We start from the raw sequence: 19,064 nt of genomic DNA, 5'->3' as shown, positions 1-19,064 counted from the left end.
CAGGAGAGAGTAGCTAATAATTGAGGTTTGACTGTGGTGGAGGGCAAAATATTTTGGGAAGCATGGCTTGGCAAGAACTCAAGGTCTTCCAACAAGTTGTCATTGACTTCATCTTTGTTTTGTTTGCAGAATGACCCATGCTTCCTCATTCAGTGTAAATTCTAATTTCAAGTATAGCTGCCAAGTCTAGAAGAATCCTAGGCATGCACATGCAAATAGCTTAATAAAAATAATTTCCCAGATCTATCTAGAGATTTATAAAATAATAATGAAGAATATTATTCATTTAGATTAATAGCAGATGAATGTAAATTTAATCTTTAGAGATTCACCCTGTGATTCTGATCTGGGGATTCTCTGTTTTTTGCTTTGATTTTTAAAACGCTCTTATAAAACCTGGGAGCATGAAAAAATAATTGCAGCCTGTTTAAAATAAGTTAGAAAAATCTTACTTGGCTCTGATTGCTTCCCTAATAAATACTGAATAAGTAACTATGTCCTAAAATCATATTTATAAGGTAAGCAGAAAATAGAGGTAGTAAGGGGTATTAAAATATGGCAACCACAGGTGAAGTGAAATGAGACAGTGGAGTGAGTGTTTTCCAACAAGAATTGTTGCACAGAGGGTTGCTTGAGTTACTGCACTATGAACCATTTTTATTTGAAGAAGCAAAATACGATTTGCCTAATGACAAACCGATGCTTTCCTGTGCTTATATCGTGTGCTTCATGAAATTATTTTCATCTGTTTGGCTGCACATGACATCTTCAGATGGTGTTTGTGTTCTTTTTCCTCCTTGAGAGTAGCAAGGTATTGAAGATCTGTCTGGGAAAAGCTTTTCTTTTGCTGTGTTAGAGTATTAAGAAGACCAAAAAAAGACACCACTTATAAATAAGTATTTAATGAATCATTCTTTAACCTGTTCCATGGCAAATTTATAGATGTCACTGCCCATGCAGGGGGGGTTGGAACTAGATGATCTTTAAGGTCTTTTAAAAGACAAGCTGTTCTGTCATTCTATCATGAAGATATATGGTGGTTGGAATGATAAGAAGTCAAGGATTTAGCTGTAAATATATATGATTCTTTTAAGTCTATACTATGGAAAAATGTTTTGGTGTTCAGGTTTTTTTAATACTGTTTAGTACATGTATATGTACTAAATGTATATTTTCATGTTCAGAAACATGTCAAACTCTACTTTGAAAGTTTGTTGGTTCTTTTTTCCTTTCCGTTGCTAAAGAAATACAGTCCTAATTTTGCCCATACTCATTAGAATCTCTATAGCTTAGTTTTTATATCTTTCTAGATTGAATAGCTTCTCTTCCTCTCAACTGGTTATACAAATGCATATATTTATAGACAATAATCATACCCTTCTTAGCTTTCTTTTTGCTATTCTGTGAAAGCCAACTTTTTTTAGTCTTCTCTAGGAAGAGAAGACTCTCTCTCCTCCTTCAAGGTAAATTTGCCTCTGAGTACTGTTGACCAGAGTGTTGGATGTTATTTCAGTTCCAGATGATGTAATAGTCAAAATCGAGGCAGAGAAGGTCTTGAAAAATTTTATCAGCTTACTTAGGTATGATCTGGCTGGAAAGCTCATGCGGTCTCTCTTTTGTTTCGGTTTGGTTTTGCTTCACATTATTATACTCCTTTCATCATCTGATCTAAAGCTTTGCATATCAGTCTAATGTGCCTAGATCTGCTGTGTTCATTTCCCCTTCTTTCCATTTTCTAAAATGTGAATGGTGTTTTAGGTTATCTTCAGACTCCAGGTATGGTACGGATTAGATGTAAGACCAGGATGATTTATTTAAAAACACGTGAGAAATCTGCACCTTTTAATAATGGATATTCTAGCAGAAAAACCCAAAACCTGATCCCAAGAGACCTTTGTGTCTAGGGGAGGAATCTTATCAACATGTGTTTTAGTGCTTTTTTCAACTTTAATTATCTCCCAAAAGCCAGACCTTGGACTCTAAAGCCACGAACTGTCTTAATTTACAAAGATGAATTTGAGTTTTTAGCTATTGTCTTTAGTCTTTAAATGTCATGTTATATCTGGAGTCCTCAATTGGAAGTGTGCCTGGGCTGTGTATTTTACAGTTAAGTAACACATGCCAGGCCCTTAGCTAGAGGAGCTGGCAGCAATACACATTGTGCTTCTGTGCAATCTTCAGTTTTTATTCTTTTATCTATCCACGCAAGTTACAGGTGTGTAAGTAGGGCATGTAGTGCTCTGTTGGTGCTCCTTGTGCTAAGCAGGGAGCAGAGCAATTTCAGGTTCCTCATCTTCTCCCAGTTTTCTTGATTTTACGTTTATAAAGAATATTTGTTGTTTGAATGTCAAGCAGTCAAAAGCTCTGGGCTTTTCTAAAAACATATATTCAAAGCCACAATGTGTTGCTGTTCATTTGGTTGTATCAAACTTATGATACCTGAATAGAAAAGAACTGGTATAGAAGAAGTTCAAAGGACTTGGTCTTTTTCAATCTTGGAAATAAAAATCTTCTGTTGGTCAACAGAGTTGTCTGAGGAGGATCTGCAATGTCATGTGTAGTGGTAGAGCAGTGTGGGGAGTAGGCAGGAGTTGTACAGTGCTTCTTCCAGCTGAGATAAAAGTCTCTGCTCCAGGTCTTCACCAGTCAGGGCACTCTGCTGAAAATAACACATTTGGTTCAAAAGAAAAAACATAATACTGGTCTGTGTAGTCTGTGTGATTCCTTGGGCAGTGTGAAATAATGGTAGAAGAGCATCACCCCCAGAATTTCATATCACCCTCTCTGAGAAAGCATTTAATCATTATCACACATTGATTGTGACTTTTGATATGAAAAGAGAGTTTTATTAATAGAAACACTGATTTTTAGTTGGCTGCTTAAAACTTCAGTTCTCTGTACTTTTCCTTGTGACTCTAAAGCTAAAAATTGCTAGGTTTTTCTCAGTTATGTGAATAAAAATCAGTCAAGTACCATTATGAAGGCTGCCTACAATATGCTTTGTATTTTTTTTTGAAACAGGTCCTCCCCCAGCATTTTCCTCTTTTGAATGTGTCTGCACCTCATCAGTTCTCCTTCTCCTGTTGTCATTCAGCAGTGTGAGTGGGACGAGCAGCAGAACCAAACCAAGTTCAAGATACTTGTGTCTGTTCAACCCCTACTGCCAGCTGCAAGCAAACCAAGTTGTTTGGATGACAAACTTGTCATTTCAAGCCACAGTTGTGCTTGCATCTTCCTGAGGTTGGGAGGCAACCTTCTGGTTGTGTGGGATGTCCCATTGTGCTGCAGCAGAGTGCAGTGGGATGGAAGCTTCTGAAGGAGCCTCTCAAAACATTTAGGACAAGAAAAGACCCATGCAGCTCATCCACAGCTGGGTGGCTGTGGGAAGCAGCACTCTCTAATGGGAAACTAAGTGACCAGGCAGGCGTTTTTAACTGTGCCAGGACTTGATTTCTCTTCAATTTGATATTGGTTATATCATTTTTAACCAATTTCTCCAGAACCTCTCAGGTTCCTGCCATTCTAAAGCTCCAAACACTGGTGTAGTACCTCTGTTACACTCCAGTTCTGTCTCTTAGAGCACACTGTCTTTCCTGGAAAGCAGAGCAGTGTTGCAAAGGCAGCAGCACCGTAATGAGACTGCAAGTTGATGGGTGTAGGATTAAGATATGGAGACACCTGTCCAGCTTTTGTGCTCTTTTCTTCTGTGCTGATGGGAGATGACTCCATGTACTTTCTTCTCATTTCATCCACTGATTTTCTTGTGTATTTAGACGATAAGCTCATAAAGTTGTGGTTTGCTTTTGTTGACTCTATCCTGATTCTTCAGCAAACAGAGGAAGTAAATTTTTTTTAGCTGCCAAGCTGGCCTTATACCAAATCAAGTACTGAAGACTTTGAACTAGAATTGTAGCTTCAGACATGGCTGGAGTGGAAGCAGACAAAAGGTGTATGTTGCTATGGAAATTTTCTACTTTTCCACTGCATTACTTTAAAATCTGAGATGATTCCCCTCCACAGCACACTGACTCTTTGGTGTGTCCTTCACCTGCTGGTGCCAGGTGCTTTTCTATAATGAAGACAGGTAGCAAAGCTTTATCTCTGAATATTCTTCTGCTGCCTGACTATTTGCACTGAGATATGAATTGTGAAATGAATATACTACTTTCTAGACTGGTTAGCCACAGTAGCTGTAAATCCAAGCAAATGGAATTTTCTGTAATGAAGCAGCAAATAACTATATGCATAGATGCAGAAGACTTGTTTTACTTTCATTATTAAAAGGGTACTTAGCATGAAAATTCCTTCTCTTTTTTTTTTTTCCTAATAGCCTAGTGCTTGATATGTACTGCTTTGCCTGTACTAGAAAATGTCAAGGTTCTTATGTCTCTGGAGATACATTGACAGAGTGTTATTGATAGCAACAACTTTGTGGTTAGTGGCTTACTCTTCTGTAGGAGTGCTTGCTCTAAGGGCCTTTTAGTAGGGTTTTCATGTAACTTGGCACTTATAAAAGACCCTGCAAGCTAAAAAACCAAAAGAGCAGTTGAGTCAAATTATAAATACTGGTTTTTGCCTTTAAGGTGCTGAGGTCCTCTAATACTTTTGGCTTGAGAACAGTTAATAATCACCCAGATAACGTTTAGCTTAGGTTCAGACTTGCAGGTACTTTGTTTTGGGTTATAAAAAGGTATTGTGTTCAAGTAATTTTTGAAAAATTTCCATTTCATGTGATACCAAATCCATTGAATTTGTTTACTTGGATCCATCCGTCCATCCAGTTACAGTTCATTGTAATTGTTATTCACTAGATGCTTTAACCAAGAGGAGTGGCAGAGCCATCTGGAGAGCCAGGTATATCAGGGTCCCAAGAGCATTGACCTCCTCCTTGTCTGATGATCCATACTTTTTTACTTGATCCATACTTTTTTACTTGAGGAACACGAGAGGCTGAAGAAGGAAGTGAGGGAGTATTTCCAGAGAGGGCCAGCTGGGAATTCACTTGGCAGGTTGGACTGTGAGGGTCAAAGTTGTGCTCTGAGTTGGGAAAGCACTAACCTGAACCATTCACTTGCCAGTCCCACGACTGGATTCCATGAGTTGTAAAGAGGGAGTGTCTGTATATGGTCAGAATGCCAGTCCAGACCAAAGGTGCTCATGTGGTCAAAGCAATGTTTAAAACCATCTCTCCTTGTTGGCCAGGCTGTCAAGAGGAGCACACGTACATTCTTCCATCTTCATCACTCCCTGCCTCCAAGGAGGCCTCTTAGCCCTGTAGGTAGCAGAAGACATGGCAGAGCATCTCCACTAATTCTGTGGGGAGATGGAGTGCTGGTGATGACAAGCAGCTCCCCACTTAAAATAAATCCTGTGAGAGAAAGGTCCAGGAACTGAACTTCTCTGAAACATACTTAGCCTCATGCTCTGAATGAATGGGTCTGCAGTGATTTTCTGCTAGTGTTTCTTGGCCAGAAAGAAAGAGCTTGAAAACGAGTGATTTTGAGTGAAACAGTGGAGTCCATGAAGTGTTTTGTGTGGAGTCCATGAAGTGTTTTGTGTGTTGTCCCTCAGGAACAGTTATGCCTCTCACTATTTTTTATTTTGGGTACCGGGGTGGTAGATTTGTTTCAGGCTTTGGGTTTTGTAACAGATGTTTCAGAAGCCGAAATTTCAGGAGTCCCTTTAACCAAATTTGAACATGCAAAAAAAGGTAATAACTCTGTGGAAAGCCAGTGCTTTACCTAGAAATATGTGTTCAGTGCAACCTGAGTATTAGTTCCATTACTTGGATGCATTGCATTTGCTTTTTTATAACCTCTGTGAGGATGTCATCAGCTGCAAGGAGCTAGAAATGGACAGGTTGGCAAGCTACAGCATTAATATATAATAATTAATAACCTTCAATGGCTTGTTAAAAAGAGTGGGTGGGAAGGTAATAAAACACTTTGTACTTGTGAAGGACAACTTTTTGCAGTAAAAGACTTTCCTGTTGTTAGGGAGAGTTTTATCCTTGACTTCAGGATGTATGTGCTACTGTGCTGCTTGTTTATTGACACAGGAGATGATTTTGATGCTTTAATAACTGACTTGTGTGCTGCCTGAAGGAAACATTGTTCTGGGACTGTCTCTCTCTAGTGAGATGCAGCTGATGAGTTCGGTAATGGGACATTCAGGGAAACACAAAGCTACCTTAGCTCAGCTCTCACAGCCTTGCTAGTTCTTCTAGTAGCCGTCGATGCAGGCTTCTGTTAAATCAACCTCACCAGTCCTCCACAGTTTTCCTTTGGGATGAGGAGACAAATTACTGTACTTCCTTCATTTTATTCTTAATGATACTTCATTCTGTTTGTTCTTGATAGTAATGGGGAAAAATAGCTACTGTTTTAACAGGGGCATTATATCTAACATCCCCTAGCTGTGAAAGTACACTTTCTAAATTGGCACTAACTGTACATTCTCACTGCAAAGAATGTCAGTCCTGGTATAATCTGAGTGTAGTTGATTGATGAGCATGCTGTCAGATTCTCTGAAACCTGAACAAGGTGTTTTCTATAAATGGTTTTAAATTGCTGAGTTTGTGTATATATTTACGCCAAATCTATAGGGACAGATTCTTCATTAGCATAACTCATAATTGTTCCCAATTGGGTTCAAATGTTGATCGTAATATTGTCTTTTTAGCAGGTTGTAAATACATTACTGTCTTGTGGTTTTATTTTAAGTAAGACTTTTAAAATGCAAAATAAAAATAAAAGTAACTGAGAACTGCATAAATTCATTTCAGTGTAGAAAATGTTGAAATTGTTTTTTTTTAATGTCAAACACCTCCTTATGAATAACTCTTCCAAATAGATGCTTTTTCAGTCTCTCTTTGAAGTTAGCTTCAGCAAACTGAAGGGGAAAAGGGAATGGCTTTTTTTCCTTTACAAGCTTTAATGCTGATGTTGCCATCCACTACCACTCAATGGTGCTTGCTTACAAAACTGTCTCAGTTTTTCAGTGTTTGTTTTGCAGCCCTCTTATCAGACAAACTTTGAAGGCAATGTTGTGTCTTCCTTTAGATGGACTTGTAATATTTATGAGAATTAGCTGAGCTTTGCAGTTGCCTCTTCAGAAGTGGAAGTGCAAGCAGTAACTTTTAAAGCTAAATGGAAAATAAGTTTTTAGAGTTTAATTAGCTGTGTATCAGTTAGACCATACCCCTGATGGGCCATGGCTTAAGGCAACATGAGGATGAGAAGGGCTCCACGGTTTCTAGCAGCCTGCAGCAACACTTCGTGTAGTGGGGAAAAAGAACGCGTGACCAGAAACGGAGGCTGAGCAAACATAGGTCAGAGCCATCCACAACTACTCAGCCACAGGGAGCACTCAGAGCAGAGCAGAATTATTTTTTGTTAGGCATGTAAGTAACAAGCTATCTCGATGAACTAACCCGTGCAGCTGTTGTAATGCACACCCCCTTATGCTATGTCTCCTTGACATAGTTTTTGTGCAGTTCTGTAGGACACTTGATTCTGCTCTCAGCCCGCTGTGCTGCCACTGGCTCTTCAGCAGAGCTCCCCGGTGCAATCAAGAAGGAATCCTGCTTTGTAGCTGGGGTTACGTCATGAGCAAGTTCCCAAGACACTGTGATTCACTTGGCATCATTTTGGGCAGTTTAAAATAGGAGTGAGCCAGATCCTCAGCTGGTATAAATCAGTGTTACTATATTAAATTCAGACGGGCCTAATTATAAGCGCTTGAGCAGTCACCGAGGGTTGCGCAATCTGTTGCTTTTGTGGTGGGTGCTTAGCCATAGAAGTGAGATTGCACAATCTAGGCCTATATAAATGTGTCTCTGTCTTAGCTGCTAATTGAAAACAAACATGGTAGGATTAATAATTCACTTCTCTGAAGTTCTTGTGTTATAAATTACTGTGGGGGGTGTGTGTGTGTAGGGAATCTACCACTTGTTCCTCTTATTGGAAGATTAAGTCCCAACAGCAGTGACTGGATGGCTCTAAACAGGGAAAAATTTGACTCGGAGAGGGTTTTTTTGGTACTTTTGTTTTGTTCCTCTCTTTTTCTAGTTGGTATGGGGTTTGTGCTTCATGCAGCACAGAGAGCAGTTTCCAAGCCTGCACATAGGAAGTCAGTAGCAAAACTCCTGTTAGCATAAGCAGAGGAAGGTTTGGGCTGTTGTGCTGCACAGGAAATGGAGCATTTTTCTGTCCAGTGCTTAAATGTATTTTCTAATTATAAACGTCTGTCCACATTTTGCAATAGGGAAATATGAAATGGTCTTTTCTCTCATTTGGGAGGAAGTTGCACTCTGTTCTCTTAATTAGTTGTTTGAAAGATGAAAGCAAGTGCTCAGAGATCAGGGAATTCCAGGGGGGTTGGTATTTTTGAGCCAAAGAAATTCTAAGAAACAACATATTATGAATTCTGATTTATTCAAGCCCTTCTGAATGCTGCCTGCAGAGGCACTTACATGGATGAATAACCTCCTCTCATCTACTTAATTTAGAGCATAGGCTATAGCATCTACCAGGCTATTGCTATTGCTGACCTCTACATAGATATCAAATGTATTTATATAACCTGGACCATTCCTTTCTGTTACATGATAGTGGCTGAGACTTTGGCCTTTATTTTCCCTTGGCTTCTGTAATTACTACCTAGGAAAGAATCCCTCCAAATTAAATAGTCTTGTCAAATAGGGATCAATAGAATTAGAGGGATAGAATCATTAAACCCTCCTTTTTATTTCAGAAAAGTAACAGTGTAGCAAGGCCATAAAATGGATGTTCACGGGGTCAACCTTTTCTTTGGCCATGCCCAGCTGGTCTTGTCAAAGTACCCCTGCAAAATTCCTCTTTTCTCCTGTTCTTCTTAGACTGCCCTTGCAAGGTCTTGAGTCCTCAGGCTATCACATTTTCTGCCAGTGTTTGGTGACATGTAAGCTGCTTGGAAGTACTAGTCCAGATGGCAAAAGCCAACCCTATACCTCCTCATCCTCCTCCACCCAGGAGGATGCAGACCTGTGGAAAGTTGTTCAGGTTCCTTGTACTGTTCTTGGGGTTCTGGTCATTGCCATTTTCTTTTCTGTGCCTCCTTCTAATGTGTTATTCCATTCCATTTAAAAATGCTTGTGTTATAGGTGATCTAGTTGCACATTTGTAAGTGAATAAATTATAAATTCTGGTTGGGTTTTTTTTTTGTTGTTTAAAAAAGCTAAAATGTGAGACCAATCCAAACAAACAAAGCAACAAGAAAAACTGCTGAAATTTAGTATGTGTGTGGCTTGGCACCTTTCTTTGAAATGCATTTTACTTCAATATTTTTCGTTTCTCTCATATGTTTGCTGTTAAAGCCTTTATTTTTAGTGCTTCTTAGTCTTTTCAGTCAACCAAGTCTTATTTTCGTGACATCTGAGCTAGTGCTTGCTGCCTTCTGCAATCTTTAGATACTCCTTACACCGTTGTCTCCTTGCGTAGTGAGATTACCCGTACTTCGGCAAGTTAAGGACTTTTCTGCACTCGGTATTGAGCTTTGTACAAACTCCTAGCATCAGTTGTGCTCGTGTCAGGCAGGATAAGGATCAATGGAGTCTAGATCTGGAAGTAAAATCAGCTTTAAACTGAACTCAGGGGCTCCTGAGCTGGGAAAGAGATAGCTGTATTAAAGATTGGGTTATTTCACAAGGACATTTATAAAATATCACTTAGAAAATCCTTCCTGTATTTCTTCATAATCTCTGCAAGTTTTGATACCCTTGTCCTGTTTCAGGCAAGTATGAGCTAAAAATAGTTCAAAGTCCAAGTTTCCATTAAACAGGCTGGTAGTTCATGGAAGTTTAGCTGGTAGTATAAAAGAAGAGAATGGGGAGTGACATGGGGGATGAAGGAGGATGCAATGATTGCACAGTTGCTTTAAAATTGGTGATAGAGCTCATGTGTTAATAGACAACAATGGTCTGCAAAAGCTGTCTACAAAGGTCCCTTAAGATGGAAAAAAGTAAGGACACAAAGTAACTTGTTTCCAGATAACATATCCATGAGAAAATCTTTTTCTTTTCTCCTTGGGATTAAAAAATCATAGTGGCTTTCTGCAGCACAAAGATTTCAAGCTCTCCATGCAGCATTTGCAATTACTACTGGAAGGCTGAAGGGCATTGAAGTGCTGTAGTTCTAATTAAAGAGTGGTCACACTCCCACTGAAGTACTTGTAGACTATACTTGGTATGTAATTGAGCTGTGCTAGCATGGGCTGTTAGTCCACATGCTAGTGTAAATGAGGCAGACAGTATTAAGATGTGATTTAGGATTGCCAAGTAGTGTTAAATCAAGTCAGATGTTCTGTCCATGTCTCACAGGACAGTTGGGTGGTGTTCCTGTGGAAGGACACAGAATGCCACATGGATGTGCAAAGGATGCTTGCAAAGGAGCCAGGAATCGACTGCTCCTATCTCCAGCAGCCTTCCTCCTTCTAAACGCTTCTTGCTTATAAGTGTTAAGGCATTCAAGGAAGAACTAACATGGCAACATCCAAAGATGCCCCGTCACAGGATGAGACTGGGGAAAATGATGTTGGCTGGAGGTTATAATTTGCTGCATGTTTGGAGAGTTGAATGTTCTGTGCTGATGGTAGAGGACCACCTGCAGTGGCAAGTGCACTCAGGGTACCGTGAGCTTGGTTAAGGCCCCATCCTTCCTGTGCTGCCAGGCACTGGCAGGGAAGGTGGAGACCCAAGAGGTTATCATTGAAAGGAGATTCTTCATGTTTCACATGTGTAGGTGAGGACAGGAATTTGCCTAACAGAAGCTGTCATCATATGCCAGTTTTGTTCCAAGTACAGCATGTTTTGTATAAACCACAACTCAAGAGTAACATATGAGCAATGAAATGCATGTCAAAAGTACATGGTTTTTACTGAGCAGCAGTCACTAGAAGTATTGGAGCCTGTTATTGTTGTAGATATAACACTTCTTGGCTTTTATATGCACTTTTCAAAATGTTCTGGCAGCAAAAAAGTAGGTTTCGTATTGCAGAGGCAGGCGTTTCTGTTTGTAACATTGCCTTTTTCACACTTTGACTAGCATCAAAATGCTGCAATTGTATTAAAAAGAAAGAAAACAAAAAATCACAGCGTCTGGTATTTAGTGATCCAGGAAATAATCTTGACTCATATGACATATATCTATATCTATATCTATCTATATATAGAGATATATATTTTAAAAGAGATCTACACATTTTTAAGGCAGCCAAGTTCTCTGTCTGAGGTTTCAGTATTACTACTAGAATTTTTTAAGTGCGACAGAGCACTCTTGAAACTGTCCTCAGTCTGGACAGGCATCATTGCTAACAGTCCAACCCCTGAGAGATGTAGGAAGTGGGATACTTTTAACATAATAAGGCTTTTGACTAATGTAATAATTACTTGTGTTGCATTTCTTCTAGGAGACTGAGCTGCTAGATATCAGCCTTGTCAAAGATGCCAGATGTGGAAAACATGCCAGAGCTCCCAAGGTAGGAATTTTTGCTGTGTGCTTACATGCTACGTTGATGACCTAAATGAAACAGAATGGAAATTATATGCAAGAATTTTTTATTTTAAATTCCATTAGCTACTACCGAGAAGTGTTTTGTCTTTTCTCCATTTAACACAGTTTTAGATCGAGGAGCTTTACAGTTGTCGAATCTTTGTCATTTGACCCTATATATAAAATGCTGCTGGAAGCTCTGCTGGCAGTTAAGAGAACAAAAATCCTGTTTCATTGAGGTGAATTTATATGAGTTCCTAGCCTCCCTGATGGCAAGAGGCTGGTAATTATTTAGGTCCATGTTGCATTTTATGCTGCCTGTTTTCCTTTTTCAGTGACTCTTGTGGAAAGAAAGAGGGGTTTTTTTAAGCTGTCTTCAGAGGGATTAGGATATCAGCTCCCTGAGGTCCACTTAGATGTAGTGCATACTCCTTTGCAGTCTCTAAAGACAGCAGGTTGTTAGATACATGTTCTCCCTGGTGTTTTTGTTTGGGCAGACTCTACAAATCAGAATAAAAACCCAAAGCACTCATCTCTGGAAGCAAGCCTCAGGGAATCACAAAAAGGATAGGAAAAAAAGGAAATCACCTTAAGGGCGTGAAAAGGAAATCTCCTTTGGGGCCTAGTGGGGTTAAAGCAGCCCTAAGGAATGCTTCTTCTATCCCCATCTTGGGAGGGAAGGGGGAAAGATGGCTGGGTCTGGATGGCCATGGCTTCCCCAGAGCCTCCCACTGGGCTCCCCCTTCCTTGCTCCCAGTCCAGGGTCAGGACACAGCCCTATGAGCTCCTCAGCCCCTTGAAGGGCAGGCATTAGAAATGGAAAAGGTTGTTTCTTTGTGCCAGAATGTGATTGTAGTTATCTTTGAAAAGACTATTCAAATCTGGTTTCCAAAGCTTTCCATCTATTGCTGGCAGCATTTTAAAGGCTGAGTTATAATTGAAATGCAACAGAAGTACTTTATGACATCCGCATTAATACCAAATGAGTTCACCATGATTAATGGTTTTATGATGAATAGCAATAAAGTATTAACAATGGCTAGAACATTATTTTAAAATGCTACCCACTTTACAGAGGACATTCATGTGCTTCTAACAAAATGGTTTTAGCTAAAATTTATGCATATCTATTGCATTGGTGACTTTTATTTATTAGGTTACATAAAGGCTGTTTTTGTTACAACATGTAAGAAAATTGACAGCAGTGGCATTAAATGAAAGGTATGGGAATATCCTGACTTTCAGGGTAGTGAAATGCACCACCTGTGTGAATGAGTTTGCTTTTTGTCGTTGATTTGTGTGTGGACAGATTGAAAAAAGCACCTGGGTTGGCTGTTGTTGGGATCTGCACATGGTGTGAAACAAAATACCCTGGCCCGTTTTGGGGCCACTTGTGTCTGTTTTGCTTTGATCCACACTGTGAGGCTGAGCAAAAGGGTGTTAACTGCAGGTGAGTGAGGCTTACAGAAGCCCTGTTTGTCTCACATCCACAGAAGATCTAAAACTCACGTAGCAGCAAGAAGGCTTGGCTCTAAGTCAAGCAGTAGCAGCTTGTGACTGCGTGAAGGTTTCTGGTAAAACCCCTGGTACAGTGGCTTGAGAGAGCAGCACCGTGTTTGCAGGATACTTGCCAAGGTCCCCAGCTTTTCAGAGGTTCTTTTGCACATCTCTACTTTCAGGTGAGAGAAACCCTTGCTCTCAGGTGTACATAAATAATGAACTGTGGTTATGGGGTTCCCTCAGGTAGCATGCTTAGAAGTCATTCCCAGCCTGCTTATTACACAGTAGAAGTGTGGTCATGCACATGCTGATGGTGCAGGTGGTGAGGAGTCTGAGCTGTACCCAAGAGGATGGTTGTGGTGTGCTTCTCTTGTACCTCCAGAGCCTCTTGCACTGTGTGTAACACAGCCTGTGGTATAAGCTGAAAAAACGGAATGTGGTTTAGCTGTCTAAGCAACAAATACATCTTTCTGCTGTGATACCACTTAAAAGGTTTATCAGCTATCCCAGAATTTGATCTCAATATCCAGTGGAATCAGCACTAGAACAAGCTGCCCAGGGAACTGTAAGAGTCACCATCCCTGGAGGTGCTAAAAAAATGTGCAGACATGGCACTTGGGGACATGGTTTAGTGGGCATGATGGGGCTGAGGGTTAGACTCCATGATTTTAGACATCTTTTCCAACTGTAATGATTGTATGACATGGGAACTTTCTTTCTGTTGTAGCCTTGCCAGGCAGCAAGGCACTGTGCTGTTATGCATTGGTGCAACTTCCACTGTAGAACAATAGATTTAGGTGATTTTCAATTAATTCCCCTGCCATCCCTCTCTCTGTCTGTAGTCTTGGACAATTTTGTATCACATGAGGGAACTTCTGCAAGTTTATGCAATTTTTACAATCTATTTTCAGAATTCTAAGAGTGCATTTCATCTGTGGGTTGTCATTAAGAACTTTAAATAATAATGGGAATCTTTAAACCTCATTTACTGTATTTCTCATGTACTTCTGCTGCCTTTTGATAGAAGTGTCATCCTTAATAAGCCTTTTCTATTAAATTAAATTTTCTATTAAATTAAAAAAATAGAAATAATTTTCATTTCATTTCAATAGTAAACTAAGTTTTAGTGTCATTAACGACACCTTATTAAGCTACCTGAAGCTGTTAGGTGTGCTGCTACAGAAGACCACCAGCAAGTAATTATTTTAGAGGACTATAAGCAGTCATAGTTACCAAAAAACTTTCGTCCCCATCTCCATCTGGAATACACACTTCTTCCCCATATGCTGCCATACCCACCAGCAGGGATGTTTCTTTGGTAGCTTAATTAATCTGCCAAGCTCTTGGTCTTTTTGATGGCTAGAAACAGAGTCTGTTCTCATGCTGTGTTCAGCGTACCTTCTGCACAACCATCAGTATTCTTAATTCTGAGAAAAATAGAAGGTTTTTCAATTAGTTTCTCTTTCAGCATTGTGGCTTGACATGTACTTTTCACTCTATTTTTCCATAAGTCCAGACAGATATATGTATGGTTATTGGTCTTGCATGTTTGTTGTTGCTTCTTCCAGCTCTTGTCATAGAAAAAACGAAACAAAGCCCCCCCCCAGCTTTTTCATTCTGGAGAATTTTAAACAGGCAGATGCTTCAGTTTTATTTAGAAGGCATTGTACTCTTTTTTTTTTTTTTTCCAGTGTCCCTAAATTTGTTGAAGATGTTATAATATTTTGCTCCAGTAATAAAGTCCAAATATGAATAGTCTTCTGTAATGCTTTGGCTAAGTGGGCATTGTCTGTGCTCCGGAGAACAGTACTATTAGGAAACTTCATGTTTTGTATTATTCCATAGGCAATAGGATGTGTTAAAGAAGGGTAACAGTAGACTCAAAAAATGGGATACATAAATGCAGTTATGCTACCCTACACTGTTTATAAGCTCAGGGCTTTTTCCTTCTGAGTTTCTCATCCAGGAAGTCTGGTTGCTTTTTCTATTCCTCATTAAGTTTAGCTTCAAAAGTTCCCATGAAGGCACAAAGGTCCAGCTGTCAAGTTAAGGTATCATGAGAAACAAGCTGAGAGCTCAAAGTTAGTATGCTAGCACTAGGTTGCAGCTGTGCTTGTGGTCAGCTCTGCTTGATACTTTGGATGAAAAATGATTTCTCCTTCTCCAACTTGTGGATTGTGTTTATCTTTCTAGGAAACTCAAAACTTGTTTTCATCCATGGTATGTTCACTAATTCTTTCATATTGTGTTCAGGGCTGGGAAGACAACAAATTCACGAAACTTGCACAAGTCTTTCCTACTTTGGGTGCCTAATGGTACCCAAAGGGAATTTGTAGCTCTTGGGGGTTAGTTTAACCCTGGGGGTGTTGGACAGGGTGTCAGAATGGTTTTACAGCAAAATAAGTGAGAGACAAAAATGAAAGGTTAGATCAGTCAAAGTGCTGAGGCATCTGAAAACCAAGCAAGTCTATCATAGGAAACGAGGTTTCCTAAGGGAAGGGAGATCTTTAGTGGATACCAAAACACCTGATGCTTGGGGATGAGAAGATCATCCTCTGACACAAAATTAGTAAGCAGTATACTCAAATCATCCCTGTGTTACTGAGAAGCTTTGGCAGTGCCTAATTCCACATTGTCAGGGATGAGTCCTTCTGTCTTCAACTGCTGTTTTCAGAAATGGTAACGGAGTTTTGCATCTCAGTGCAATATACATGCAAAGACTGATGGTTTGGAATGAGGGCAAATCTCGGGCAGCACAGAGCACTGCAGCAGATCTCTAAAAGAGAGGAAGAAATCAAAGTAATGTTCTGAAGAGAAAAAGGAAAGACTTAATAAATGTGTATGTTAGGGAAAAGTACCTGAATTCTAAATACAATTAAATTTATGCAGAAATATAAGATGATTATCAGAACTGTCTTTTCAGGAAGCATTAGAATCATTTAGGAAGGCAGCAGGAGAAATTTTGAGGAGGCTAATACACAGTTCACTTTTTCCTTTTGAAGACGTGACTGCCCATAAATTCTGCATCACTTTCTTGAAGCCTGGCATGCCTTTTCTCACAGCTTTCAAGAACTCGGAGCTGCCACTGGTGTCAGCAAGGGTGGAGGGTCAGAATGGTCAGGGCTTATGTTGTTTCTATTTTGAAGTGCTGAAGGAATGTGAAAATCATTAGTTGCAGTAAAGAAATTATTTATTTCCTTTTGTTTTCACATTAGCTGATAGTCTCTCAAGCGATGTTTTGACGTGCAGACTGATGGAGAGTCATCTTTTCTGTTGCAAAGTTTAGCAAAGAGACCTGCAAATCAGCAGTGCATTTATTTTGCATAGGAGACAAAAATACATTTTTTACAATGAGGCATAGAAATAGCTCTGAATATTCACATACCTTCTGTGAAAGGAAGAAGTGCTGCTCGGAAGGGCTCATGCCCTTGAAAGGGAGACGTAGCTTAAAATGTCACGCAGCAGCAAATACTGGTGAAAGTTTAGGGGGTGAAAATTTGGCAGCTGCAGGCATGCTCACAGGACTAGAGAAGTCACTTTTTACCATTTTGTATTTACTTGAGCCAATAACAGTTTCTATGGAAACTAAAATCTTAATGCAACTGTGTGTTTCTAGTGGCAAGGAGAAATATCAAGATGAGTTAGCAGGAATAAGTAAATAACCCTATGGCAAATGTTCATACTGAAAACTTTTGATGCATTTGATCAGCCTATTTTCCCTAAAAGATGCCATAAATCATTCAGCAGGAAATGAATTTCTTTTAATGACTTGGGCTGTGGAACCTGTAGGAGACGAAATTGTGAATGTTGGGATCACTCTAATGCCGACATATTTATAGAATGTACTTCCCAATTTAAAGTGCACTCACAGCCCCCTGCCTCATATTTTCCCACTTTAAGCTCTACAGAGAAAAATAATCAAGCTTTTTTAATGTCAGAAATTTTTCAAGACCTCATGTACTATTAGTATCATTACCAGCCTCTTTGTATTTAGTGGGTTTTCTTGAAATGCATGAGACTGAAATGATTTTAGGAGAATCTCAGCTGTAATTTAAAAGCTACATACTGCAGATGGTTTGATTGTTCCAAGCACATCTGTAGAGGAAAAAAAAATTATTTCATTAACTAGGTGGGCTCTAAAACTAACAAGGAAACTAAAAATAATTATGTAACTGAAAATCTGCTGATTTTCAGGGATGTGAGTTTATGGTAGTCTACTTGAATTCACTGTGCTCTCAAGACTGCTGTGTTCTGCATCTTCCCTCTTCCACACTCTGTTGTGCTGACTTAGAATCAGTAGGATTTTGCTGAGGTCTAGATAAATTTATGCAGAGAAGCAGAAAGTAAGAAAGCTGTCTGATATGTTGTTAATAATCTCCTATTTCTGTCTTTTTTTTTTTTAAACCTACTGCCTCAATTTCCCATTACAGGTGAAGAACTTTCTGTGAACTCACTCAAAGCACACACGCTGATAAATAAATCGCAGAGAGCACTTTGTTGATTCACTTATAAATGAGGTTCTATATTTTAATTTATGGGTCCAAAAGCTTGTCAAAATAAACCTAATTCAATTGCTTGATTTCCTTATGGTATCTGAACATACATTTTTTCTGTCAGCTTATGATTTTTGTAGTCAGGTTGTTTTTCTTTTATTGGGAGAACAAGAGACCTCTGTCACTTCTCAAGTATTTGAAAGCCAAGCAGTTACTGATTTCTTTATTATAAGTCTATGCTGGGACAATTACACTGTGTTTAATAACCACCCTACTACATGTGGGAAATGGCAAATAGATTTAATTATTTTTCTGTGTCCACTCAGTAAATTTCCTGAACAAGTCAGCTGCCTATGTGGATGGCAGAGGAGAGCAGCAAGCCTGCCCCTTGCAGCACCGACTTCTGTTGCTCTGCATCTCTCAAATGCCGCTAGTGCTGTTATTTTTAACTGGTTATAAATGCACGTTGCTTTCCCTTCAACAACCCTGGTGCCAAATTAGAAACTCTAATGTAAATTACGCCTAAGTAATCTTCTGTTTCTGCCAAAAAGAAATAACAAGGGAGTATGTACACAGCTCGCCTTCTTCCCATTCCCAGGATAATGGTGACATCGTCAAACATCCCCCCCTGCCCAAATTGTATGTTCTTCTACCTGGCTGTTTTTTGTTTTGTTTTGTTTTTCATCATAATAGCCAGATTACAAAATATTTGCTCTTAGTGGAGTTTTAATTTATTGAGGAAGGTGAAGATTAAATTCTTTTGATGATATTTGACCAGTGTGTATGTGGTTGCAGCTGTGAAGATGGAAATGCAATTAGCTGAAATCTGGCAAAGAGCAAGGGGGATGTGGGCATGGTGAGAGCTGGGAGGTTTTGTCTGGGACCATATCTGGGTGTGGAAGGGCCACACTCTGCCCTTCTCTGACCAGTTCCCTGAACCTATCTGCATAAGGCTGAACAGGCTACTCATGGTACTTGGCATCTTGCTCTCTGCCAGATTTTCCCCACCAGTGCAGACCTTTTTCAGAAAAGGTCTCCTTGCTACCCACAGTGAAGTCCTGCTGCTTATTCAGTAATGAAGGCAGGCGTCTATATGGCTTGGAGGCTTTGGAGTTTGTTTTGGGTTTTTTCGTTTGTGGTTCGGTTTTTTTTCTGTTTGATTGTTCTGGGTTGTTTTTTTGTTTTTGTTTGTTTTTTGGTTTGTTCTGTATTTTTGTTTGTTTGTTTTATCTGTTGAAGGTTAACTTCTTTGGCGGTGCTGCACTCCAGGGGGCATGGAGAACAAGTCTTTGCTTCTCCATCCCCTGGAGAAACTTCACTATGAGAACCATTATTCATGCTATTCTCGAAGCAAAACAAAGCTTCTTTAAAGTGTAGACGAAGCCGAGGGTATTCAGTAGAAGCCCTGTAGCCATTTTCTTTTTGCTCCATCGAGTCACAAGTCCTGTCTTCAGCCTGGGGGCTTGCTTAGCAGAGTGGATGAGGACAAGAGCTTTGCACCTGCACTCCAAAGCCTCCAGAGATTCCTTGCTTGGCTGGGATG

General features: G+C 39.7%; 1 protein-coding gene across 2 annotated transcripts in view; it reads left to right on the top strand.

Moving 5' to 3' along the window:
- PLCB1 (phospholipase C beta 1) overlaps nucleotides 1-19,064 on the top strand; it is a 399,975-nt gene that overhangs the window by 99,476 nt on the left and 281,435 nt on the right. For both annotated transcript variants that reach the window (XM_030448781.1, XM_030448782.1), the window contains exon 3: nucleotides 11,446-11,514. In XM_030448781.1, the coding sequence (XP_030304641.1) occupies nucleotides 11,446-11,514 (69 nt within the window). The remainder of the gene's footprint in view (nucleotides 1-11,445; nucleotides 11,515-19,064) is intronic.

Source organism: Calypte anna, chromosome 3 (genome assembly GCF_003957555.1).
Source record: "Calypte anna isolate BGI_N300 chromosome 3, bCalAnn1_v1.p, whole genome shotgun sequence".
NCBI classification, from domain to species: Eukaryota; Metazoa; Chordata; class Aves; order Apodiformes; family Trochilidae; genus Calypte; species Calypte anna.
The sequence above is the reverse complement of the archived record's forward strand: the minus strand, read 5'-3'. Positions and strand labels throughout refer to the sequence as shown.